The sequence below is a fragment of the Diadema setosum genome, chromosome 7 (genome assembly GCF_964275005.1).
Source record: "Diadema setosum chromosome 7, eeDiaSeto1, whole genome shotgun sequence".
Classification (NCBI taxonomy): Eukaryota; Metazoa; Echinodermata; class Echinoidea; order Diadematoida; family Diadematidae; genus Diadema; species Diadema setosum.
Window position 1 is genome coordinate 13,409,742 of NC_092691.1, and position 27,877 is coordinate 13,437,618.

At 40.6% G+C, this 27,877-nt stretch overlaps 1 protein-coding gene across 1 annotated transcript; it reads right to left on the minus strand.

The window, feature by feature from the left end:
• Positions 1 to 762: 762 nt before the first annotated feature.
• LOC140230876 (DNA polymerase kappa-like) lies at positions 763 to 26,164 on the minus strand. Its single transcript, XM_072311022.1, has 13 exons — positions 25,943 to 26,164; positions 17,336 to 17,521; positions 15,150 to 15,297; positions 14,792 to 14,903; positions 13,103 to 13,255; positions 11,705 to 12,368; positions 9,149 to 9,273; positions 8,058 to 8,224; positions 6,967 to 7,096; positions 5,164 to 5,335; positions 3,973 to 4,755; positions 2,210 to 2,291; positions 763 to 1,138 (listed from the first exon to the last, which is right to left on the minus strand). The coding sequence occupies exons 2-13, from the start codon at positions 17,499 to 17,501 to the stop codon at positions 1,036 to 1,038; spliced, it is 2,805 nt and encodes a 934-aa protein (XP_072167123.1). The 5' UTR covers positions 17,502 to 17,521; positions 25,943 to 26,164; the 3' UTR covers positions 763 to 1,035.
• Positions 26,165 to 27,877: the final 1,713 nt, after the last annotated feature.

A 27,877-nucleotide genomic window follows, 5' to 3' on the forward strand; every position in this document is an offset into this window, starting at 1 on the left:
TTCAGCAAAAAACAAAGCAATTCCCAATTATGGGCGAGTACTTCACTAGAGCATAACATTCAAATACATGTACATACATTTGTACATGTACATTGTAGTGCATGTAACTTCGTACTCGAAGTTCAAACATGTGTAAAAGTGCATAGAACCTAAATACATGTATGCAGATGAGAAAAAGAGCAGCCCTGATGATAAACCTTATTTTGAAGGATATCTGACAATTACAAGTAGCAGTGGCCCTAACCTTACCACTCAAAATTAAAAATGTGATTAAATTTCTTTACTAATACGTTGTATATCAACAAAAGACAAAATACAGTTGATTTGGTCAGGTTGGTACAGTGTACATGTGGGGTTTTAATTTATTGCTATCTTGCTCTAAAAGGCCTAACCTTCAAGGGATGTAAAATCTCCCTACCACTAATCTTCAATCTTAAGACAATGTGAGATTGTCTTTGTTTGATCTTTAATAAAACTCTGAAAACTGTACGAATTACAGACTGACAATGATATCTCCGCACATAAAGGTGAACATGTTGAAAGCACTGCTCAATGGGTTTGAGAATCCAGCCCGAGTGTGATTGGTAGTATGAAGCAGAGACGGCGCAACCAGAGGGCTGAACTCCCCCACTGTTTTTTTGCATAATACATAGGAATACATAGGGTCTAACCACTTGGCCCCCCCAAACACTTTTTTATCCCGGAAGTGGGGCCACAAAAAGTGGTTAAGCTTTTTTGTTTTGTTTTGCTTATTAGTCGATGTTGATTGGAAGCCGATTGGAAATTGTACCAGAGGGTTCTTTTTTTTTTTTTTTTTGGCCAGCTGATGACACCTGGAAGTGGTAGAAAAGAACTGTAGATAAGGCCTTGTTTTTGTTTTGTTTTGCTTGTCAGCTGAAGAAACCCTGAAGTGGCACGGAGACCAAAAAGTTGCACTGAAGGCCTTTTTTTGTTTGTTTATTCATTTCTTTTTTGTATTTATTTATTTACTTTTTTATTTATTTTTTTTTTTTTGCTTGTTGGCTGCCACCACTTTCACTGGTTCTTGGGATGTTGCTGGAAGAAGTGATGCAAGGTTCTGCTGTGGTGGGACTCTGACTTTCGTTTCTTGTTGGACGAAGTGGATGTGGGAAGAGTTCTGCAGAGAAAGGTAAAAAACAAAATACAACTGTAGGTACAGGAAAAGGCTGCTATTCAACCTGCAGGAGCACAAATAGCAAGACAAGGTAAGCCAGCTAGCAATGTGTTGAGTGCTTGTTGTGTAATCACTATGCTGTATTTCAAAAGGACATGATGTAGAGCTTACAGGGCATTTTATCTGAACAGTGGACAAATTGCTAGCATCATGTAAAATACATACACAGTTTAATGACAATGTCAAAGGTGATATGCATGAGCCAAATTTTCTCATTTCAGTGTTGTTTCTCTTTCTCTCTCTCTCTCTTGTGTTCATTAGAAAAGAAAGTGATTACAGGGGAGTACCATGATAGCGAAGTTAGATAACACATGAGGTCATATTGGACCAGAAAAACAAAGAAGAATTTGTGCACAAACATTGCATAACAAGGAAAGCTTTTGGGTCCGAACGAAACGGCAGACAAAACAATGTGCCATGTCAAAACCAGCCCACTACTGTTGGATTTGTACCATCCCTGATATTTTTCTGCATTATCACTGCATGGTTACAGTCCAATGTATGTTAGTTTTTCTAGTGACAAGCGCCACATACATGTGTGCTCCGTACTATCTCAGCTCTGATAGGCTTAGTGGATAACAACATAATGTAAGGCAGGTCCCATCTGCAACCGATTACTGTTGAATCTATACCATTTGACAACAAGCATCGAGATAAATAGATTTTATTTTTTTCGAGAGAATACACTTAGCACTTTGTTGCTGTTTTTCCTATTCTTCAGTATTGGGTGGTACTTTGTATGTGACTGTGTCATTGCAGACCATGCTCACTCAGTGTACATTTGTGATTGTGTTCCAAGTCTAAGTAATACAAATACTAGGAGGGTCCACATTTTAATGAGGTTAACTAGCCAGACCAAACGACCTCATTATAATGCAGGGGCCAACCCCCCACCCTTAAAAACTTTCTGTGGCCCCTGTAATGGGATTCCTCTCAGCTCGTTTAAAATGGTTAGGCAAATTTTAATTTCTCTCTCATTATTAGCATTAAAGCTCACTTGTTCACATACAGTACCTTTTTTGAGCAGATTTCTTTTGAGGGCTGGGTCTGCTTGGTTTGTGATGAAAACTGGATGAGGAGCTGGGAGAGGCCGTATCTGTGTGAAAAAGTAAAGTAGCAAGTTCCTTTGACATGCATGTACTTGAATCCACATTTCTGATTTTTATCAATCTAAACTGGCAATGTGGACCCCACAATCAACCCTTTTCTGACAAGATTAATGCAAGTATACCCCTATTTATGTGTAATTTGTGTAGGATCCACCAGGTTTCCATAACTATGCGTTAAATAAAGATCTTTGTACGACCCACGAAGTGTCCCAGAAGGAATTGCACTTTCAGGCTGTCTGTCCGTCCTTTTGTGGACGGTGTAACTGAAGAATCACTTGAGGTATCCAAACAAAACTTGGCATATGTATGTATGAGTGGACAAAGCCTGCGCCGATCAACTTGTGGGTCACGCATCAAAGGTCAGAGGTCACGGTCAATTTCTAAATTTTATGATTTTCCCCTGTATCTCTGCAATGCCAGAAGGTATTTTCATGAAATCAAGTGTATACAATTATTAGCATATATATGGTAATAACACTTTCTGATGAGATCTTTATATGTAAAGATTCTCCTCAGAAAGTTTTGGGCCTTATGGTGAAAGGTCAAAGGTAAAGTGAAAATGCTACAACATCTTTTTCTGCAGTATAGCTCTGAAATGGCTCAAGGTACCTTTATGAAACTTAGTACATAGATATGTACTGCCTGGCAATGATTCTCTTGGGAAGTTTTGGGTCTGGGACCAAAGGTAAAGGGTCAATGGTTAGGTTAAAATGCTAGAATTATGCTATCACAGAAATTTCACTGGTTTCTCCATCTTTCTGAAGTTGCTCAAGTATCTTCATGAAACTTTAGTATGCACATATATTACCAAAGTTTACATGCGATGGGGACACACGATCACAGGTCAAGGGTGACCTGTCAAAGGTGAATACATAATCCTACAATTTTATTTATTCCCCTATATCCAGAGACTCCAATCCCAAGCACCTTCTGATCAGAAAATTTTCCTGTCTGAAACCCCTAACAAACTGGAGACTCCAGCTTGATGTATCGATCCCGTGTGTACATACCAGCACTCTGTGCATGCGTTTTATGATCTATGTAATTGGATGTATATACGTAGGGGAGGGTGGTAGGTAGAGCACCTAGTTTGCTCTTCGATCAGAGCGTTGACGCTCGACCTTGCATATCCTTGGATATATGAAAATTTAATTCCAGGTTTTAAAAATGGTGTTTGGGTGGGAGAAAGATCATTTTAAGTGGGAAAAAATACATCTTAAGTGGGAGACGCAGAGCCAGGGCGGGAGAAATTAAATCTCAAGCGAAAGTTTAAATAGCTTCCACTTGACAGCAATGTCTGCTACTTCATTGGAAAGTGCCTCTATGAAAGACAAGTGAATTATAATAAGTTGTTTTGCTTCATGTGATGACAAATAGCAAGGACAAATTAAAGCTTACAGAGGTGAGAACATCATTCCAAGACAATCTATCACAGCATCACTATATACTGGTGACATTTGTGTCATTGCACTGGAGGGCTGAACATAACACATAGAGCTGTAGGTGAGCACTTGGATGACAGCTGAATACACTGGGCATGCTTTGCATCTGTCAGCTGCACAAACACTTATTTGCTTAGAATCTGTCAGCACCCTCTCCACGAACAATTACACCACTGTGCCCAAATTTTGAAGTTCACAATTTGAACATTTAGAGTTGATTTCTAACCTTTTTGCAGTATCTCTTTTATGGCTGAATTGCTCAGGCAGACATCAATGTGATGGTTGAATGCAACCAAGCTGGGGTACTGCTTTGTCAAACCACAGATGGGGCAGACAAAAGATTGCAAGGGAGTCAAATGTTGGTCAACTTCCGAGACAAAGTCTGCAACACAACCAGGATGATGTTCAGATATCTGCTTTGCTGCAACACATTTAGTTTCAATCCCAGTATCATGTGCTTTGCCATTGGTTTCTGCTGCCAAGTGTTCTGAGCTGTCACCACCAACATGGTTCCTTAGTGACTGAGAAGCATCTGAAGTCCTTGAAGAATTTTCATGTTCAGGAGATTTTGAGGTGTGACATTCTCTAGATTCACTCTGGCTGGGAATCTTGCTGGTCAGGAGCTGTTGCTCTTCTGAGATTGTTCCATCAACTATGCTACAAGGTGCATGACTCAAAGCATCACCAGAGTCTGAAGAGTCTTGTCTTCTGGAATCATTTGCACCATTGCTAGAGTCTGAATGTCCTTCTTTTGCCTGAAGTACATGGCTTGAACATCCTTGAGCAATGGCATTCTTTCCTCCACCAATCATTTCATGAGTGGGTAATGCATCCTCATCATCATCATTACTATCAACAGCAGTGCTAGTGTTTGGGTGTGAGAGGTCCTTGGTGATAGTGGTCCGAGAGGAATTTTTGAGGTTCTGCTTTTTGCTGAATAGGTCCAAAAGGGTTCCCTGTCTACTCCTGGATTCCTTGCTGGCATCTTGTAGGCTTGACAACCTCACTCCTGTCATGAAGATGACAATAGAAGAAACTGTTGCCAACCATATTCTATGATTCACATGGATTTGAAGACAAGAGCTGCCACATTGTGTCTGCACATTGCAGATTTGCACATATATTCATGACATAGCAAGATGAGGATTCCTTTACACAACTTTACATTTGGAGGGCCACTTAACTTTACAATGCCTTGAACAAAGCCAGCGGTACACACAAGAAGAATGCAAGTGAAATTTGACATTGTGGATTAATTTTAACTGAACCCTATCTCATTGCCCTTTAGTCTGAGAGGGTACAAAATTCAAGGTTGACTACAGGTAGAATTCTCATTTGTTGAATTTCTGAAGGGTCAGTGGGTCATAATAAAGAGTAATGAACAATAAAACTGAATGCAAAAAAGGTGATATAATACCCATCAATCTGAGCCGGAGAGCTTGTGGATGGCAGGCCTTGATCTCTGTCTTTAGCAACTCCTTGGCTACAGGGAAGATCTCTTTGGCTGACCCCACTGGACACTTCAGGGATGAGGCACGAGTCTTCACCTCAAAATTCACCTTCTTCAGTTTAATGGTTACTGTCTTGCCCTGAGAAGGAAAGAAGGATAGGACATTTGCACCATCACAGAAAGCTTCCTGTTATCAACTTTTCCATAATGTTTTTTTTTTTCAAATATAGATGGTTCATATCAAGCCCTTTAACATGTCTCTGTAAGCAGGAAGCTAAATTCTGCTCGTCTTTGTGCAAAAAGTGCAATGACAAAAATACAACATTAGAGTTCAAGGCTTTATACAATAGAAAACTCTAAAAAAAAAATAGGATCTGTTCAGTTTGTTCAGTTTTATATCATTTCTGCAATTTCCCATGGAAATCAAACATGAATTATCATACCAGTACATGTATTTGAACAAAATCTACACAATGAATTCACTTAAGTGTATAGTGATCATGATAATCTTAAAAGTATTTTAACAAATACAATGAAATCAAGGACATCAATGATATGCTCATTTCCAAGGGGGGGGGGGGGGGGGAATGCATGAGTCTGCCATTTTAAGCCACAGCTTGACAGTTGATGGCAGCCTCATAAAAAAAGGAAAACACACACACACACACACACACACAAACAAAACAAAACAAAACAAAACAAAACAAAACACGGCAGTTGCCAGCATAATCAATACTAGTAGGCCCTATAGATCAAGGTGCTACAATGATACAACTCTGTCCAAAACTTGAATGAAATTTGTCTAGAAATGTGGCCAGAAGAGTGCAGACAAGAAGACCCTTAAGCATCATTTTGCATATAAAGACAGCAAAAGGGAGGTCAATACCCTAAAAGTTAGAGGCGGCTGATCAACATCAAATGTGAATAAAATAAATCATATACCCGAGTACAAAATTTCAATGTCATGAAATGCCACCTATGATGGTGCACACAAGACACAAACCACAACATGGCCTTTGACCCTCTAAATTGTGTAGCATTGGGGGCAGCATCACCGAAACATATAAGTTTTGCTATGATGCACCTCCATTACAAGTTTGAAGAAAATTGATTGAGAAATGTGGAAGGTAGAGCACATGCAAAAAATGTAACATGTGGCTGCATTAAACCCTGTAAAAGGTTCAATGTTGTGGCAGCATAATCAAATATTATAGGGGTTCAGATTTTCCTATAATTAACATCTGTTTAAAAAACAACAACAACAACAACTGAACAAAATCCGTCCAGAAATGTGGCTGGTACAGCTCACACAAACAGACCCTAAAAAATCAACCTTTCTGTGTATAAATGAGGAACAAGCAATGGCTCTACCACAAAATATTATATGTGCATGTGCATACTGAATTTGAATTAAAATGTGTCAAGAAATGAGGCCAGCATCAAACAAATGTGAAGCCATGGCCATGGCTGCTGCTGCTTTGATATAACACTGCTAAATCCAAAGTACCCTCTTGTACACATACTGTAGGATATGATCAACTTTGATGAATCAAGATTTTTTTTTTTTGAATCCAGATATTCATATTCATGATTGTACGATATCCCAGGAAATATGATGATACATAACATTCTTTGAAATGACAAGTGCAGCATACATATATGTTTAGGTGGTATGGCTGATATACATTCATAACTCATTGTTTAAAAAAAAAAAAAAAATTGTAGATAATACAGTGTTTTAGCAAAGTCTAAATCAGCTAGTAATCTCACCGTGATATGTTTCCTTTTCAGGTCTCTATCTAGTGCCTCACAGATTTCCCAACACTTGTTGTAGAGATCACTTGGGACACTGATCTCTCGGAAGGTTCTCTCTGTACTGATACTCTTTCTCTCACCATCACTGAACAGAAGAAATTGATGAAAATCCAACAGATTAATAACCTAACTCATTGCACAATAACATGAATTAATTGATTCACTGTAACTATCATGCACCCATCACTTTTTTGACTTACCTCCTGCTCAGAAAAGTGTTTGGCCTCTTAGCTAGTGTGATGTCAGGCCATTGCAGATTGTCAGTTTGAGTGCCACTTGCATGACTAACGTCGCTGGGGTGACAAGACCTTGTATCTCAAATTTCGGTGAAAGTCACTTTTTTTTTTTTTTTTAATGAATTGCCAGACAATCAGTTAAATGCTGTCCTGCCAAAAAATACAGCATCCATGGCATGTCAAAGGAGAGGCAATCCCATTTACTATAGTGCTTTGTCTGCCATTTGTTTCTTTACTCTGTTGATCATTTGTCAATTTTTGAGATGCAAGGTCTTGTTGCCCCAACAGCAATGAGCTCAAACAGGTATGAGGGAACAGACACCTGCTCCATGAGACATTGGCCAACTGTTGATATTCATACTTTTATGCAAATTCCTATTTATTTCTGATCAAACAAACATACAAAGTAAGAAAGGACTTAGAAGAATACTATGTCAGCTAAGGAATGCCAATACAAATTCAAGCATCAGGGACTAATGTCCTTGCTGTTGTTGTTGCTGAAGTAAATAAAACTAACTCTCTTCTCCATTTCCCTGTCAACAAATAACATTTAAATATGCCATGTGTCATGAGGTACATGTATATTTCATGTAAAGCATGAACAAAGCACAAAGTCTAAAAATATTTTGTTTCTTTTCTTCGTTTGTTTTTTTTTTTTAATAACAGACGTATTTATTGGGATTGTTTACTTGGTTCACAGTTCCAACTCCAGTGAATTTAATTTTCATCTCTAGTTGGAATACAAAAAAAAAAAGCAAGTAAGAGAAAAAACAAGCAACAAGGCCAAAAAATATAAAAAATAGACTGTACTTTTCTATATGAGAGGCGCCAAGGCCAAGGCTAACTCGCAGAAAATGGTGTGAGGAGATTGACGAGAACAGAAGGTGGAGAAGTGCCCTCTGCTGGTAGAGATCTGTACAGGTCTGGATGCCCAGGGCACTCACCATCCTCTCTGTCACCTTTCCTATTCCAGATATCTAAAGATAAGTCAGCAAAGGAACACATAAACTCATCATTCCCAGAGAGCAAATACTTGTCCTGTGATGCATCAGCTTTTTATTACCTCTTTCATCATTCATTCCTAGTGTTTCATTAATTAGAATAAAAACTTCACTCTTGGAACCTGTTTGATCATACACTGTTCGCAACTTAGGTTGGAGATAATCAAAAGACTGTACATACAAATATGCATATTAAGATTCTTAAATTGCAACACTCATTTCATAAATTCAAGTTGATATTTTTGTCTGAAACTGGCAGTTTTTTGTACTTTTATTTTCTGATTTTGAGCATCATACAATGATCATTTCAGCAGCAAAATTATCCCAAGACTTGATGGGTTAATTAGATAAAATGCAAGATATCACAAACTGAGAGTGAGTATGACTGTCTTACATCACTGTCTGGGATAATTGAGACACAGGGAATATAACAATGAAAGCTACAAATCTAATTACAAAAACTTTTCCATAATGCTCTTGATAAAATCTCTAGCACCCTTTGGAAGTCAGGCAAAAATGGTTGTGACAGTAAAATGAGTACCTGCACACTTATAGTGCTCTGTGTATGCTGTACATCACAGCCAGAAAGATAAAGTGCCAATCTAAAACAGCACTATACTTTTATTTGTTTGGTGGGGTTTCATATGAAGCAAATTTCCTGTTCTAACCATTTATTGAGTTCTCATGATTTCATAAACTTTTATCATCAAAACTACTTCACAGATATACTCTAGGTATTAATCTGCTTTATCTAACATTTGTAATGTAAGGAAACAAAATCACACAAAAAATGTGAGGTGAGAGAATTGTTACATAGGAGAACATTTTACTGGAAGTCCATTGTAGTAATCATAGGAAATACAAGGTCTGGTAGCATTTATGATGCAGTTCAAAACTCGCCTTTCTGATCGGTAAGTCCTTGATGAAATCCATGACAGCTTCTCGGGTTGGTTGGATTGTGTACTGGCCATTTGGTTTGTTCCTGTCTGAACACACCTTGGCTAACATGCAATTTGGTGCAATGCCTGACATTTGAAAGCATCAAAGGATGGAAAAAGAGAGAGTTGTAAAACTTTACAAGATTTTGGCAGCAGAATACATCTTGCAATATGCATTTTGTTAAAAAACATCTGAAAACAATGAAATTTCCTGTCAAACAAATGCAGGCAGAGACTCTGGTTTGACATTGTGGTCTGAAGAACTACTGACACAATATTCCTTTCAGAAAACCAGATTCAAGCATGATACAAAGAACATCCAAATTGTAGACATCTGTCAAGAAGACACCTGGAATATAATTTGCAGGCAAATTTTCTTATTGATCTGCATGATGGACTCACAAGCTAGGGACAAAGAGGGCAAAACTGAAGAGGTCAACTACTGTTGGGTTACTGCTGCACCTTACATCCATACACGATTAAAATGCTTGATAGCAATGGACCTATACCATGATAGTTACCGTTTTGTACAAATATCTGTGGAGAACAAGTAAAGGTTCATCACATCATCAAACTAAAGAATAAGTAGAGATAACTTTTTTAATTAATCTGAAGGAAATGATCTGGCTGATTTTGTCTGGCCCCCTGTAGGCAGTGGAAAAAATTAGATCCTCCCCTACAGAAATTTTGTTTTCTGTCATGAGCAGAGTGACTGAATAGGAGGAGGAGAAACTTTTTTTCCCCCTTCCTCTTTTTTTTTCCCCACAGAGCAATTCATACGCCTCAGAAGAAAACATTCCGCAGTCAGTCAGTGCGGGTGTGTTGGGCGCACAGTTTTTTCGGTGTCGTTGCATCACAATTTTGAGAATGTGTGCATTGTGTATCAAAGGTATGCGAAGGAGAAGTGTGTTTCTTAGGGGATTGGGGGCTGATGTAGGTGTGCCCTTCTCTCAAAGATCTGCATGGCAGAGTGAGACTGAGACAACCTAGATGGTTGCGATGTAATCAGTGGAGGTGAAATGTACATACAGTAATGCTGTGGTGCGAGGGCATCGGTCCGCTTGCTCGTTTTGTACGTATCCATATCGATTGGAAGTGGGAGATCATTTTGCGGACATTTGGTTTCGCTTTGTCTGTGTTTATGTTCCTAGCTCTTTTGTACCTTCCACTCTGAAAGTAATTATGATTCTGGGACGGCTAAGATTCACAGATGGCTTCTCCCTTCCTGCTTTCACTGCTGTCCTGCTATTTTCCCATCCACTTCTACCAGGTACTAATATAACATGTATCAGCTTTATGTTAAGAAAAAAAGAAGAAGAAGAAAGAAATGATTATTTTGTTATGTATCACCCACATGAAATATGTTTTTGTTGCATTGAAAGTATCACTAAAAGATGATTGAAATATTAAAAAACTAGATATATCGCTACGGCTACTGATATGCCTCCGCCATAATGCATGGTTCTCCTAACAGGTCTATAGTACAATGTCTTGACAATGTGTGATGACAGTTTCACACAAGTGGCAAAATATTAAAATGACAGGTTTGACACAAATGTGCTGAATGTTCACTTTCCTAGAACTAGGTTCAATTGGATGAATGATTAAAATGTCAGAGTGCAGGTATTTGGGGAACTGATGATTTTTACTTGACTTTTGACCCTTTTATAAGTTTATGCATTGCATAATTTTCAAGGTATTGAGAAAAAGCATAATTTCAGTATCAAATGGGAAAATAGCATTATCTAAACCTGGCCTTTGACCTTTGACCTCACAGTTCCAAAGAGAATCACAGTTAGGTTGAACATGCATAAATATGTAAGTTTCAGGATACCTTGAGTTACTTTCGAGATATGGAGGAAAAAGTGCAATTTAGCACTTTCACTTGACCTTTTACCTTTTGACCTTTGACCTTTCGGCAAGAAACTTCCCCAAAAATATATATTGGGTAATACATGCCATACATCAAGTTAAAAAAAAAAAAAACCTTCAGGCATATTGCATTTTAAGGAAAGTACTGATATTTTGAGGAGTTGACCTTGACCTTTGACCCCCCTGACCTTTGACCCATGACCCCAACTTCCCTAGATAATCATTGCCCATCGGTACAAGCATATATACTAAGTTCCATGAAGATACCTTGAACCATTTGCGAGATATGGAGAAAAACATGAAATTTCAAATTTTTTTTTCACAAAATAACCTGTGACCTTTGACCTTTGACCCAGTGACCCTAAAATCCACACAAAGTATTATCCCCCAAGGATATACCCTCATACCAAGTTTGATGTAAAACCACCACACGGTTCTTGAGATATCGACAAAAACAAAACGGGACGGACGGACGTACGGACGGACGTACGGACGTACGGACGGACGGACGGACGGACGGACGGACGGACGGACGGACGGACGGACGGACGACCCGAAAACATAATGCCTCCGGCCACTTTGTTGCGGAGGCATAAAAAGTAGTGATAACTTCATGTAAATCAATGTTTCTAAATAGCTTTTGTACCTGCACTGGCCGTGAGCTGTGTCTTTTGCTCAATCCGGAATCGGATTTCTCTCACAACTTCCTCAGCTGTCAGCCCAAAGGTTTCATATTTCTGCTCTTCAGAGGATTGCTGTCCTTCCTCAGCAGCATCACCTGGTCTTCCTTTGTCTGACGACATCCCTGTATTATCTTTCACATTGACTAGAGATTTATTGGAAGAATGAAAGGCATCCAGAGGAGTTGTCCTTTGTAACTCCTGCTGGCATGATCCATCTCCCACAGTTTCTCCATCAGTCTCTGCCGGCAATGCAGTCATTTCCCCATCATCCCTTTCATTTTGGAATTCATGAATATTGTTGTGATCCCCTGTGACTAAGTCTTTACGTAAATCCACGCCATCTCGGTCACAGGAGTCTGGTTGTCGGTAAGGAAACGTCCTCTGCTCAACACTCATTGTCTGCCGTCGTTTTAAATAGTCTGTCAGATCAAAGTAAGCCTCATCAAGGCTCATTGGGGCAAAGTTTGGGTCATACTCTGCAAGAATATCCCTGACCTCATAGCTCACAGCCTTATACTTGTCGTAGTGTGGGGGGACAATCACCAGCTCTGGACAAAGCTTCTTCCCGATGAATCCTGGCATTGCAGCTCGTACTCCAAACCGGCGTGCCTTGTAGTTTGAAGTTGACTGCATTTGAAATCAACAATGGCACAAGGCGTACAGCACACTGAGAGTAAATTACAATAATGGACAATAATCTTGGTATAGGAGTATATGAATCTGCAAATTTTACAAGCTGTATCTCAAGTTCTTCCCAACAAAGCACAATAACTTTGAATTATGTATAGCATATGGACAGATGTTGCTACTCAAAATGGAATATGGCTTGCATAATCTTGATGGAAGACACACAAATTATCACATGTTTTCCTTATTGGACGGTGAGGGAGAGAAATGAGAACACCTGCTCCTGTCCAAATCTTTATACAATGCATCACACCACATCAATCCAGACTGAATTACAAGGATAGGGGTGGAATGTGAAAACATTCCTAACATTGCTTAAAAATTCATGATTGCAGGCAGTAACAACCAATTGTGGGGGGGGGGGGCATCAAAATGGCATCTTCCATGGTTAATTTGTGACAGATATCACACTTTGTCATTTTTCCTCAGGGCAAAAGGGAAACACTGAAACACCCACAGTATACCCTTATGTCCAAATAATCAATAACAACTATGACAAAAGGAATTAGACAATATAAGTTAATTTCTTCTTGCAAAGTAAGTGCAGAATTTAACAAATGGAATATCGATGCCCACACTTTCCTTGTACCACTAACATTGTGTGGAAATTGGCTTGCCTGTGGAAGGAGGAGCTGCAAAACATTACACTACTACTCTGTGTGGGATGAACATACCAACATGCCCATTCCTCCAACTGCCATTGGTTTTTCCTTCAGGCTTGGGTCATCCCTCATCTCCACAGCAGCATAAAACATGTCCATGTCCAAGTGTACAATGGTCCGAGACAGGTCTCGACTCGCCTCAAGATCCATCACTGACTGGTCTGCCTGCAAGATTGACACAGATATGGCACAGACATGACTAGCATGTTAGCAAACCAAGGTATGGACACCTGTTTTCACTGAAATGCTCATTTTATTGATTCAACACATCTTATTGGACATGACACGCAGGTAGGCAGGAGATGGAGTCCCAATACACACAATTTTTGGTTACCCCAATGTCTGCTACATTATGGAATTCACATAGGATTCACAATCGTACAAGACACAGCAAGATCCTTCCATGCAATGGGATGAACATGATATCAACCCTTAACATGCCCAGGCACTTAGTGTAACTTGCTAAGCTATTTCATCAGCATTAAGTAACCCAAAAAAACTTAACCTAGTTGTAAAGTCTGAAAATCCACTCACTTGTAGCAATGTGCCTCAGTCCACAGAAAGGCCAAGGCGACACAATAAAGATTAATCTCTATTCATTGAGACTAGTTCCTAGATTCTGTGCCAATTGGCAAACACAGCACTCCAGCATGAATGCCAATTGGCAAATAAAGCACAATACAGAGGAATGAATCCCAAATAAATATGTGCAAGTCAAGTAAATGCAGAAATATTAGTAACACTCATCAGTGAAGTTTGAGGATGATTGAACAATCCATTCAAAAACTATGAATTTGTAAAGTTTTGGTACTGCCATTGCTAGATAAGATGACAACAAAAATGTGAAATGTCAAAGGACAATCATATAAAGAAAATGTTTAATTCTGTTTTAGGGCATGTATCACACTGGGCACCAGACATGTAGGTACACATGTACAAGAAGAGATATTTAAAGGACAAGTTCACCTTCATTAACATAAGGATTGAGAGAATGTAGCAATATTAGTAGAACACATCATTGAAAGTTTGAGGAAAATCGGACAATCCGTTCAAAAGTTTTTGTGCAGTCACCGCTGGATGAGAAGACTACTGCAGTGCATGATGTCACATGCGTACAACAATATAAGGAAAATATAAAGAGAATTTCACAAAATTGCATCTTTTGAAAAAAGTACACATTCCCTTTTCTCGTTACCGACATATGTTGTGGGTAATATTATTCCCATTGCCTTTAGAAAGAGGCAAGACAAGTACTCTTTTATTAGGCGAAAAAAAGTGAAAATATGTTGAATTTACTTTATATTTTCTTTATACTGTTGTACTCATATGAAATCACAAGCCTTAGTAGTCTCCTCAGCCAGCGGTTCCAACACAAAAATTTTAACAATTCATAACTTTTGCATCGATTGTCCAATTTTCCTCAAATTTTCACTGATGTGTTCTACTAATATTGCTGCATTCTCTCAATCCTTATGTTTATGAGGGTGAACTTGCCCTTTAATGTCTATGGAGTACATGTACCTGTGAATCACTGCATTTGACTAAAACTCTTCACAATAGAATTCAATATAAACACAATAGAAGTGTTTATAGTAGCTTAACCCGTTAAAGAGTCCCGAGAATACTTGGGCAGGTGTCTATGGGAAATGCGTGTTATAGCAAAATCAGTTCGTCCTCAATGGGTTAATTGGTCAGACAAACCTGTCGAAGTGCTGCTTTCTTCTCTGCATCAGTCAAGGTAGCAAGTTTGGCCATCATCCTGGCAACCCTCTCACTGTTCTGCTGGTCTCGCTTCTTCTGATTCTCATAGAACCTGTTACAACATATTACACATCGACAACAATGTTGCTGTTAGCATTTTCAATTTTTGCACACAGAGAGTAAGCCAACACTGAACAATCAGCGTTCACACATCATTCGGTCACATTGGGACACATCATTTGGAATTTTTTGATGGCTAACATCGGATATTTCCATTACCAAGCCACAGCTTCAACGCTTGTTTAAGTGAAGAGAAAATTTACCTCAATGATAGGAATAATGAATAAAGAGGTCTTACTTTGATCCCTTTGATGCCTCCACAATGATTTTGTTGATCTTCTCCTTGTCTAGGCCCTCCATTCCAGCTTTGTGAGTATTGAGTTCCATGCTTGGTAACCTGTCCTCTGGGGGCTTGGCCATTCCCCCGTCTGCTCCTTGAGCACAGCCTGCATGCAATTCACAAAAACAAATATTGAATAAAAAACTTGCCTTAGAAGGGCAGGTAAAAACTCATGAAAAATGTAGAACTTGTACTATGGGTGAAAAAGACAGAAATGAAATGGTGATAAAAACAATGGTAACTAATGATGATTATGATTGTCATCAGTATACAAATAATGCAAAGTAAACAGGGTGTAAGTAAGATTTATCTATCTGGCAGAAACTTTATAACACAACACACAGTCCAAAACACACAAGGCGAAGTGGAGTGTGTTTTGCACTGTTCAAAAATTATGGAGAGCGGATTATCTTACTAATGCCTGACTAAGAAAAGGGGTTTATTAGTTTAAAAAATAGTGACATGATTAAAATTCCACAGTAGCTAGTTTGGCAAGATTCACAGGCCAGCACCTGCTGGCATGCATAGACATCAATACCGGTAACCACATGGGTTAAAACAACTGATGATTTTCTCTTAAGTCGATCTTCTCGGGACTGAGCAAAACACATCGACTTAGGCGATTTTCGACTTGTGCGTAAGTCGAAAAAAATCGACTTACAGTTACACCACATGTACATAATATGTACAATGTACATGTATGTTGTCTACTCTGGAGCCGAGAGCTGGAGCGGTGTGCCGCAGCACGGGTCGCCCGGCAGGGCCGCGGCTAACTTTGCATGGACAGTGCGTTAGTATTGGCACAGGTCCGATTACTTTACGCCCTTTTTAAACCTTGGGGAAGTGAATATGAACGATATTTGAGCAGTGATTGATTCCAGTTTACCATACCGTGGCTTGAAATGCGTGTAGAGGTGCAATTCTGATTTACCCGTGCCCGTAACTTTCCCCCTACTTTCCGCTTTGAAAACTCAGCAGCTTCGTCCATACCACTCCACTGCACGACACTGCAAATGCCCAAACTACACTGCAAGCTCAATACTGTACATGTAAATGAACGCATGTGTACTGTACGAACGCCTTACTGCGAGTGGAGCAATACACAGCCCAGTCGCTGTACGTACGTAGCGCGACAGCTGACAGGGCTGTACCAGCGGACCTCCAAACACGAAGAGAGTTCAACGAGTTCATGCGATCGCTTTGAATTTTGATACTTTAGATCAATTTTTTGTCACCTCAAACTCATCTGACAAACAAAATAATAATGAGTAATAAATAATGAATAATGACAGTGATTTATTACACAATAAAATCTTATTCGACTTGGGCACAGTGAATTCAATGGTTTTTCTGTGAAAACGTTCTTGGAATTTCATCGACATAGGCGAATATTCGACTTACAAAATTCGACTTGTGAGTGAATTAATACACGTAAGTCAATGGGGAAAAATCGGGACTTTTTAAAATCATCGACTTACGCGATTATTCGACATATGCGATGTCGACTTAGGCGAGTTTAACTGTAGTTACTGTAAATTACTGGAGATTTATTAACAAAAAGTCTAGAAAAAAAAACAACAACAACCAAAACCATGTAATGCATGAAACAAAGCATTTTCCGACTTATAAATGTAATATCAAGTTTCAAGTTCTCAGGCTACATCTACATGCTTAAATGTTAACAGTCTATCCCTATGTGTGTGGTATCAAATTAATGGACTTTTCTCTGGCATCCCTTGCATGCAATAAAAAAACTATGGTCTTTTCTGCTGGAGAAAGTTGTGAGGTCAGAAGGTAGAAGTGCAATGCTGCCTCATTTAGATGCCCTTGTGACCTTTTAACCTTTCAGATGTACAGCTGTACTTGGAGAAACAGCATATTTTTCTGCTTTTCCTGAAATAAAAAAGTACTGAATACGCGATACAATGTGGTATACTCTTTGCAATATAAGGTCAGGCAGTTCTAAGTTTTGAGCCATCTTCAAATGTTGAGGACAAAAAGTTCAGACCACCCGGCCACCCACCATCCAAGTGATTCCTTTATATACACTATGTGTGGATGGGGGTATAAAAAGTTGTACGGATCCCAAATTCACACTATTCCCCTTTCTTTTCACACTAGAATCAGTGACAGTGTTATCTCACCTTGTAATGGTGTTTGCGCCATCAAAGCATCAGACCTTGTTGGCATTGACAAGCCAGGAGGAAAAGACACAGGGTGCATCCAGTCTTCATCCTCTTCATCTTCACCCTCATCTCCCCTTTCAGCCATCGTGGCTGCCAGTATGCTGCCGACTTCTTGTGTCTCCATACTTTTACTGTACAATGTATCTATGACAAAAATTATTCAGACAATGCAATTTAGTTTCATCAAAGTCAAAAGATCAAAGATCTACCGTATTATCCCATTCCCGCAGTGTTAAATACAAAGGTTTGAATTTAGAATCTTTGAAGTGGTAATATTTTGGCATGAAAATGCAAAGAAATGGAATTATTATAATCTGAATACATAGATGTAGTGATAATCATTAATAAATCACCACAGGTAAAATTTGGTTCTTCAAATAGTCCTTATACTGTCAAAATTGTTGATTTTTGTTGAATCAGTATGCCATGAAATCGCCACACTTCGACTGCTAGCCAGACCAGACGCTGTGCGAAGCACGTGCAATTTGCATGTTGCGACACTTGACTGTGTACAATTACAGGGCTGTGTATATTTATTCGACTGCATGAAATAAGTGATCTGGAATTCATGTCCATGTGCTAGCTGATCCATCACCTGTACATGAGCATCGTAGACATCACCCCAGGACACTCTGTTGTATTGCAGAGAGAGCATGAATGAAGAAAAACAGCTTAAGATCATGGGAACAGTCTAGATATGTTCAAGTTTACAGTGAGGAACATGTAAATGTATGATGTAGACTATAAGTTAAATATAAACAGTTTAAATTTGGTATAAATGCCAGCCTATAGCCAGATAGCTGGTAGGTGAAGTAGGCACTTTTAGAGGTGCCTGAATTTATCTTGCTTCTCAGCAATGCAAATTGTCACCTACAGTATTCATTCAGAGTGCTTCCACATGGTAAACGGTGGAGTGCCCCGAGGTTAATTTAGGATGATTTTAATGATGTCATACAACAATGCTTAAATGTCAAGTGGTAATCGAAAGAAAAAGAACACAAACTAGAGCTTTATTGTACACGTTTTCTCATGAACGATGTTTGAGATATGCACTGACTGCAACTGCTGACCACAATAGCTAATTATATGGCACTCACACACTTTATGGCCCTGTTTCATAGAAAAAAAGTTGGTATGATAGCAACTCTTGCTGGAACGTCAATTGTCATGACAATGACAAGAATCCAGCTTCCTGATTGGCTGTTGCTATTGGAAGTTGCCAGGAAAGAGTTCCATACGTGCCCCCCCCCCCCTAAAATTGAGTGAAAACAGCTCTAGGTTGTCATATACCAGAGCTGTTCACGAGATTTCCATCTCCTCTGGAGATTCTACCACAGAAAGTGAACACGGTGAAGCAGATATTATGTAGCTCCAGACAGCTGCGGATACTCCTTCCACTTCAACTTCTTCATCAACTCTTTGTACATCAAGTTAATCTTCCTCCATATCTTTATCTTCATCAACTTCGGCTTCTGTAGCTGCGTCAACTTCTTCGAGTAGCTCTAGCTCTACATCTAAAACTAGTAAAAGAGTTGTCACAACGAGCAGGGAGACTGTCAGTGACTACTACAACTACTGTAGAGAGGTGCGTCAGTGGGCTGTGCCCAACAAGCTCCAGTAAAACTCGCCCATACAACGGAGGGAGATCGGTTGACGGACAGTGGGTATTTGGGGGATTTGTAGGATACCAAAGACCTCTTTACTGTTCCATTACCAGACAACAAGAGGGATCGAGCGACGCTAGAACCACTCATCATCAAGCACATTAAAGGGATCATACAATTTTGGTTGAGACCTAATTTCAGGTTTCTAACATTTTTTGGTGAGATAATAAGAAACCTAGCTCTTATGAAATATAAAAGAGCATGTAATTCTATGAGGAATTCAACGTTTATTTGATGAAAATTGGTTTTGAAATGGCCGAGATATCCAAAAAAGAGCGATTAACAAAGTGTGGGACCCACACTTTATTACAATCGCTTTGTTTCACTTCGTTTTTGGATGTTTCAGTCATTCCAAACCCGATTTTTATCAAATAAACTTTGAATTCCTCTTGAAATGGTATGCTCTGTACTATATCACGTTTTCTTGGTATCTCGCAAAAAGTTAAAAGCCCATTTTTCATCTCCACCAATACTGTACCATCCCTTTAAACCTGGAATGACCAGCACTGTTGGAAGGTATACGACCAACTAGGAAGACAAGGATTTGACCAGCTAACTGTTAATCATTCATTACATTTCGTTGATCCTGTTTAAAAGGAACACACGAACAACATCAAAGGATTGTGGTGGCAGATCAAGCGTCAACTATCTGAAACGCACACCCGCAGCGATAAGTGGGGGCTTCATCTCATCGCATTTGTAGAGTTGTGTGATTTGTGTCAGAGGCTAACAAATCTACTGACTACCAGCTAGGACGACTCAATAAAGAGAAATATCACGGTGAATCTGGCGTTTCACTTCTGGCTGTTTATTCTGCCATTTTCTGGTGTTCACACTACATTTCAACAACAGGGGGCGCTAGACCACATTAGTGGTCAACAACACTACATCACCCTTTTCCTTTTTTTTTTGTTTTGCTTTGTTTTGTTTTAACTCCAAACATCCTATTATTATTATTTTTTTTGTATTAAAACTTATCCAAAACCATTCTTTCAGAAACATATGAAATCTGTGCTGTGTCTGTAATGCACATTATCAGAAATATGGTTTCCAAATAATTCTTGTTCATTTTTTTTTTTCCAAAAGTTTCTTTCGAGATAACTCCAGAATTCCAGAAGTTTTGGCTTGAAACACTTGAAACAATTAAAACATGATAACTCTTAAAACACCGAAATGCTTGTAACACTTGAAACACTTGACAGCATAAGGGTGAACTTCACGTTCCAAAAACTTCCCAGTCCGGTAATTGTCTAACATAAGCGCCATGTCTTGAGAGTGTAAAAATATGTAACAATCTGGTGAATAAAACAGATTGTTGGGTTCACAGAAAAAAGAGTTCAGCATTTTGAGTTCAGAGTTCAGAGTTCAGAGTTCAGAGTTCCTGTGGTATACAGAGCAGGATACTCGCAACCGGATCAGCATAGCGTAAAATGACCGCGGAATGTGGAGTCCAAAGTTCGTATCATGCAATCGTAAGTCCAGCATGAACTTTCATATAGTTTCTATTCAATCTTCCTGAATGTTAAAACTCTTTAGTTCACCAAATCTTTCCTTATGTTTCTTTTTTTTTTTTTTTTTTTAGAAAAAAACCAAACAAGTAAAATCAAAAGGTCTAAAATCTACAAAAATAATACAGCAACCGCTCAAGGTTCATGGTCGTAGGATCGAACCGCCATTCGACGTCATCTACTGGATCGTCGCGCTCACATCTCGTAGTCCTGGAAGCGAACTGGCATTCGACGTCGCCTACCAGATCGTCGCACTGGGGTCCTCCGGAACGGTCGTTGGGGTTGGTTGACATCGCCTGCGTTGTCGTCTGCAGGTAGGTCATCGATGTCGTCTCGTCGGTCTGCGATGTCGTCGACATCAGAGTCAGGAGGGTCGTCATCATGGCGTACCTCAGCATTCACCTTCTTGAAGAACGAAATGTTCCTCTTTGTGACATAGTTACCTCTCCTGGCTACGACAGAGTTGCCTTTTCTGCTGACAACGATCAGTGGTCTGTGGTCAAATGGAGAGCTAGCCTTTGACGACTTTGGCTGCCTGACCAGTACAACATCACCTGCTTTCACCTCACTGTGTTTGCTGTTCATAGCTTTGTCAGCATTCTGTTTCATCCTTTTCTTTTGGATGCTGTCTCTGTTCCTCATGATGCTGTCTGAGTCCACTTCATGCAGGGGAAGTGTGATATGTGGCAGCTCACACTTCATCTCTCGTCTGTTCAGGGCTTGGCACGGTGACACATTTGTTGTCGAATGGGGTGTAGCTCGATAAGCTCTGAGAAACTTGAAGAGTTGCTGCTTCCAGCTTCGTCTCTCAGTATGAGCTGTTCTGATGACTTTCACAAGGGCTCTGTTAAACCGTTCAACAGCTCCATTAGCTCTAGGCCAGTATGGCGTCACCTTTCTATGGTTGAATCCCAGGTGATCGGCAAATGCACTGAACTCATGGCCACTGAATGGAGGTCCATTGTCACTTTTGACGGTAACCGGCACGCCTTGTCGAGCAAATATTGCGTCGAGGGCAGGAAGAGTTGCTTTGGCTGATGTCGAAGAAACTATTTCCACTTCCGGGTATCTGCTGTAGTCGTCGATTACAACTAGCAGGTATTCACCTGATGGTAGTGGACCGAGAAAATCAGCCGAGACTTCTTGCCATGGTCCATCTGGGAGGTCCGTCATTCTGAGTGGTTCTGGTCTCTCAGCTCCATCTGATACGGCAGCTTGGCAGGGTATGCATGATCTCACCTTCTCTTCCACCATCTGATCCAGCCTTGGGAACCAAACCTTTTCTCTGAGGAGGCTCTTTGTTTTCACAATTCCTTGGTGTGAGGCATGGGCCAGGTCTACTGCCTTGTTGACCAATTTTGTTGGGAGTACTAGTCTGTTTCCCCTGAGGATCACGCCTTCATGCACCGAAAATTGCTCTTTGCTTGACTGGTATGGCTTCAGTTCTGGCCTGTTCCAATGTTCGTGTCTCTGTGTCTCAATGGCTGTCATCAGAAGTTGGAGATTCTCGTCTTCCAGTGTGGCTTGCATCACTTCAGCCAATGTCATTGCTTTGGGTACTGCATGGCTGCAGACATAGTTCAGGTACTGGCTATCTCTGTCTGGTGAGCGTACTTCTACTTTGTCTGGGTGTCTGCTCAAGTAGTCGACTGGGTTTTCCTCATCTCTGCCAGGTCGGTACACCAATTTGCAGTTATACGGCATCAGTCTCAGTCTCCACCGTTCAATTCTGGCAGACATAGGGGTTTGCTTCTCAAAAATCCTGAGCAGAGGTTTATGGTCTGTGATGACCTGGAATTGAGCACCGTACAAGTAGAGGTGGAATCGTTCCACTGCCCACACAACAGCAAGCATCTCTCTCTCCGTCTGGGAGTATCTGGTCTCGGTGTCTGTCAAAGATCGGCTTGCATACGAAATCGGTCGGTTGTTTTGGCAGAGCATCGCACCAAGGCCTTTGGGGCTCGCATCCACCAGTAGTACTGTGGGTTTGGTTGGATCAAAGTATGACATTGTCTGTGCGTTTGTCAGTACCTCTTTCAGTTTCTCAAATGCTCTGATTTCCGGCTCACCCCAAGTCCACTGTACATCCTGATGAGTCAATGCTCGAAGGGGTGCTGTAAGTGCAGCATAGTCCGGGATGAATCTGGATATGTAGGATGCCAGGCCTAGTAGTGACTTCATCTCTTTGGCATTCTGAGGGGCGTCAGCATTGATTATGGCCTCGATTTTCCTGGGGTCTGGGCTCAATCCTTGCCTGCTGAAGACATGACCATAGAATGTCACAGAGGGTTGTGAGAATTGACACTTTTCTCTCTTGAGTCTGACATTGTGGGAGTTGAGTCGATCTAGCACTGCTTTCAGTCGGGAATCATGTTCAGCCTGATTTTTCCCGTAGATGATTATGTCGTCTGACACATTTTTCACACCATCTAGTCCACTCAGGAGTTCAGCCACTGCAGCCTGGAAAATTTCACTAGCCGAGTTGACTCCAAACATCAGTCTCTTGTATCTCCTGAGGCCAACATGAGTGCTGAATGTTGTGATGTATCTGCTGCTTTCGTGTAACTCAAACTGGTGGTAGCCTGCTGTGAGATCTAGAGTGCTGAAGACTGTTGCACCATTCATGTCCTCTATGAGTTCATCCAGCGTCGGCATTGGGTGTCTCTCTCGTTCTATGGCACGATTGGCTTCTCTCATGTCAATGCAAATGCGTACCTGTCCGTCAGATTTTGGTACTACAACAATGGGGCTGATCCAGGGGGTAGGTCCATCGATTTTCTCGATTATGTCCTCTTTCTCTAGTCTCTCCAGTTCCTTCTCCACGTCCTTTCTCGTGTGGAACGGGATACGACGATGCTTCTGTTGCTTTGGTCTCACCTCTTGATTGATGTGTAGCTTGATTTGTTTTCCCTTCACCTTTCCTGTGCCCTGGAATAGAGTTGCATACTTCGTGAAGAGCTCGTCAGTCAGAGTGGTAGATACCTGGTTGATAGTGATCAATTTGAGCACAGATGCAGTCTCAAAACTCAGCAAATTGCCTGTGTTGGACTTCACGACAAAAAATTCTGCATCACAGCGTGTGTGTTGTTTCGTCTGGAGAGGCACATTCACAACACCAATGACTGGAATGGGCTCATCCGATCCATACGGAAAAATATGTGAATGGGCCTTATGCAGTTTGAACTTGTGCGAGGTTTTCAGGTCATGGAATGTGGGTGCATCCATGATATTCACTGTCGCCCCGGAATCGATGATCACCTCCATTCCTTTGTCACCAACCGTCAGCTGTGTAGTGGGTAAGTGCTTGTGTCCGTTCTGAGCACTGTAGATTTTGTCTCGAATGGTGAATGAATATTCATCGTCTGGTTGGTTGACACTGGTTCCAGTCGCATCATCGCCATCCTTTACATTGTTGATTTTCCCTCTCCGTGATGAGGAACGGCATACTTTGGCGAAATGGCCCGTCTTGTTGCACGCCTTGCACTGCTTTCCTGCTGCTGGGCAGGACGTTTGATGGGGATATGGGCCTCCACAATAATAACATGTCCCAGAAGGCTTGGGTGTCGTTTGAGGACGTGTGGCATTTTGGTTATGGACATGTTGCTTCTGGCCATCCTGTTTGTAACTTCTGAATTGGGATGACTTATTCGCCCTTGGGGGTCTGCGGCCTCTATTCCGCTGAAGACTGCGACCTCTTGTAGCGTTGACAGCATTGTGAGTGGTGTCTGGTGATTCGAAAGCTCTGGCCTGTACTTCACTGGCTTCCAGAGCCCGCCCAATATCCAGCAATTTAGTCAGTGTTAGATCGTCCCCTTTGCTGAGGGCTTGCCTACGGAGTTTAGGAGACTGACAGTGGGCGATTACCTGAGCCATTATCTCCCTGTCAGTATCTGTAAACTTGCAGTTTTTTGCAAGCATGCGAAGGCGAGTGACATACTGGTCAAGGGACTCGGTTTGTTCTTGCTTTCCCTGGCGGAAGATGTACACTTCATACATCGAATTGGACTTTGGCTGAAAATACTTGTTTAGGGCATCGACAGCTTTTTCATAGTCATCGTCGTCACCTACGTGTTGGAGTGTATCGAAGATTTCGTCCACCTTCGGTCCAGCATAGTGGAGCAAGAGGGCTCTTTTTCGTTTGGCTGATGAGATGTCTAGTGCCACCATTAACCGTTCAAAGCGATTTAGCCACTTGGTCCACTGAGGGCCAGGATTGTTGTCGGTATCAACAAACGGTGGAAAAGCTGGTAAGGCACTCATTCTACTTGTGTACTTGTATTCAAAAACAAACGAAGACTATGATTACTGGTACTCACTCACTCACTGCACTGTGACGACGTCATGCACTCGTTGACACCATGGAAGACAATGCATGGGACTACAGGGATGAATTACTGCATTGCTATCATGTACTGGAAGCATTCGTTGGGGCCCGCTGATCTGCAGCAAACATGGGCTCGTAAGCACATTACAAACTTCTCGTCGCCATTGTAGAGTTGTGTGATTTGTGTCAGAGGCTAACAAATCTACTGACTACCAGCTAGGACGACTCAATAAAGAGAAATATCACGGTGAATCTGGCGTTTCACTTCTGGCTGTTTATTCTGCCATTTTCTGGTGTTCACACTACATTTCAACAACAGGGGGCGCTAGACCACATTAGTGGTCAACAACACTACAGCATTATTTATTTATTCATTCATTCATTCATTTATTCATCTCTTCACCATCTTCCTTGCTGATGTACACTGCCCTCACAATCGGGAGGTCGTGGGTTCAAACCCCGGCTGCGTCATACCAAAAGACGTTAAAAGATGGGAGTTGCTGCTACTTTGTTTGCCGTTCAACAGTTGAAAAGGTTAGACGACGTCGATCTGGCGCTGCTCAGTGGCTACCGGGCCCACGATCAATTGGGCAAAATGAATTTCCATTCTTGGACAATAAAATTTGGAGTTTATATCCAAAACAATTATTATTATCATTATTAGATTAACTGTACCCTCCCAAAGAGTAGACGACCGAACCTGGTAAATATAAGTTCATTTGTGATTATTGCGCTTCTCTCAACTAGTAATTTTGTTATAGAAATACATTAAATTTATAGATTTAACTATTGGTACAATATTATTAATATTATCATAGATCTAGACATATTCAAAATGCTCAGCAGAATATATTTTCATTTCAATTTTACTCTTAGGAGGGGTACATATGGAACTCTAACCAGTTGCCATTCCAACAAGAGTTGCCATCGGCCATCCTAACACCTTTTATGAAATGGGGCCCAGCCCTGCCAGGTCCCTGGCCTAGTACGTAGCTAATAATGTCATCACCACACACACACAGACAGCACAGCAACCTAAATTGGTTACAGCAGAAATTGTTGTACTTACACAAAAATGGCTTGGTGGGACACTTCAATTCCGTCCGCAACTCGACTTGCTGAAAATGAACTCTGCTCGATTTTGTCAGATACAGTTTTCCAGGGAAATCAGTAACCGCTATCCTACTGTTGTAAAAATTACCTCCTTTAATATATTGCTATATTTCATTGAAATAGTGATATTTTATGTCATGATACTGAGTGTGCGAAGCATCCGACACTGGTACAGCGATTGGTGATGGATGGTGTGGTGTACTGTATTCGACCCTAATCAAAATATCGGCTGAGTGGTGTGTAATACGGTGGTGTGTGTCGAGCACACACGGGCACATCCACAGCTAGCTGACTTTGGGACCACGAGGCTGAAAGCGGGAAGGTACTAGTAATTCATTATGCTAGAAAAATATATATCATATGAATTATATAATTATGTTGAATTCTCTTCCAATATCCTATAGTTAACGTTGCCCCACTCACTATGACATCGTAAAATGTTGTTGTAGGCCTAGTCTTCTTATCCATCGATGGCAATAACGAAACAAAAAATAAAACAAAAAAATAAAAAAATAAAATAATTAAATCACAACTTTTGAAAGGATTGTCCGATAAACATGTTGCCCTCAACGAACCCGAATCGGTCAATAGCGATAGCTTTGGAAATTTGGATTTGCAGGCAGCGCGTGCACACAAATGAGGGGATGCCCGGATGCCAAGTGGATGCTGTAAGAAAGAGAGAGGGAGAGTAGGAGGAGATTCATCCAACTTGGGTAGGTCAAATGCAGCTCCGGAAAAAAAAAAAGAAGAAGAAGAAGAAGAAGAAGAAATTACTTCCAACACTTTCAGCTCCGAATGGAAGTTCATTGACCGACAAGTCTGTCTAATTCCGCGAAAAACTTCTCATTTATAATAATGACATTTGTAGTGAAAAACTGACCCAGCAAATGTCATTATTATAAATGAGAAGTTTTTCGCGGAATTAGACAGACTTGTCGGTCAAGGAAGTTCAGTGAAGGAGAACAAGCAGCAACGAAAGTGAAAGGTTCTCTAGCAAATGCGAAATTATGTCAGGTTGGTGCTATCGTGCATTGTTGTTCCGGAAGAGCCTTATAAGGTGCAGAAAACTAAGTTGGGTGGGAGATCGTACATTGTAACAGATTCAGGCTTCTACCAATTCTACCAATTTTGCTGGATGGATTTCGTCCATACTCCTGCGGACTCCCTCAGGCCAAGTGGTTACACAGTTTCTCTTAAATCACTGCCTGCTTGTTCCTTAATTGATCTGGACTGATTGAAGGTAAATTTTATTCGGAATCCTTATTGAGTGTGGGCTTGGATCTCTTGATGAAGATGGACTCTAGCTTTCGCTTTTCTTTCATGCCAAAAATCATTCCTACCAATAATTATGTCCTGTGCGGACGTGTGCATCATAGGCCCTATACAGCTGAATGAGACGGGTACATCTATTGGGAAACGAGGCTCTTTTGTGTTCCTTCAGTCGATCATGTAGGATTCTGGCAGTTTCCCCATCATAACAATCAGAATAATCTAAGCAGGTCACCTTATAGATAAGACCTGTCCTTATTAATTCTCTTGGTTCTTTGTCTTTGCTTCAAGGTGTATACGCGAATCGATTCTCCCCATAGTCAGGAGATCTTCAATCTCAATTTAAGGTAAAGACCGAGGTGTATAGAGATAGCCTATCGTGATGGGAGAAAAGTATATTGTCCTATACTAAACACATTCAGATCAAATCACATCGACGCAAATGAATTTGTTCCTCCATCAGATACTCGAAAGAAGCTTCATGAATCAGCGCTGCGTTTGGGATGTCGACAGATGCCTTCGGAATAGCGCCATCCTTTTACCGTGTTTTTTTTTTTGTTGTTGTTTTTTTTTTTATTTGCGACGTCATTTAAAGTGTATCGTTATCATACCATGTTCACGT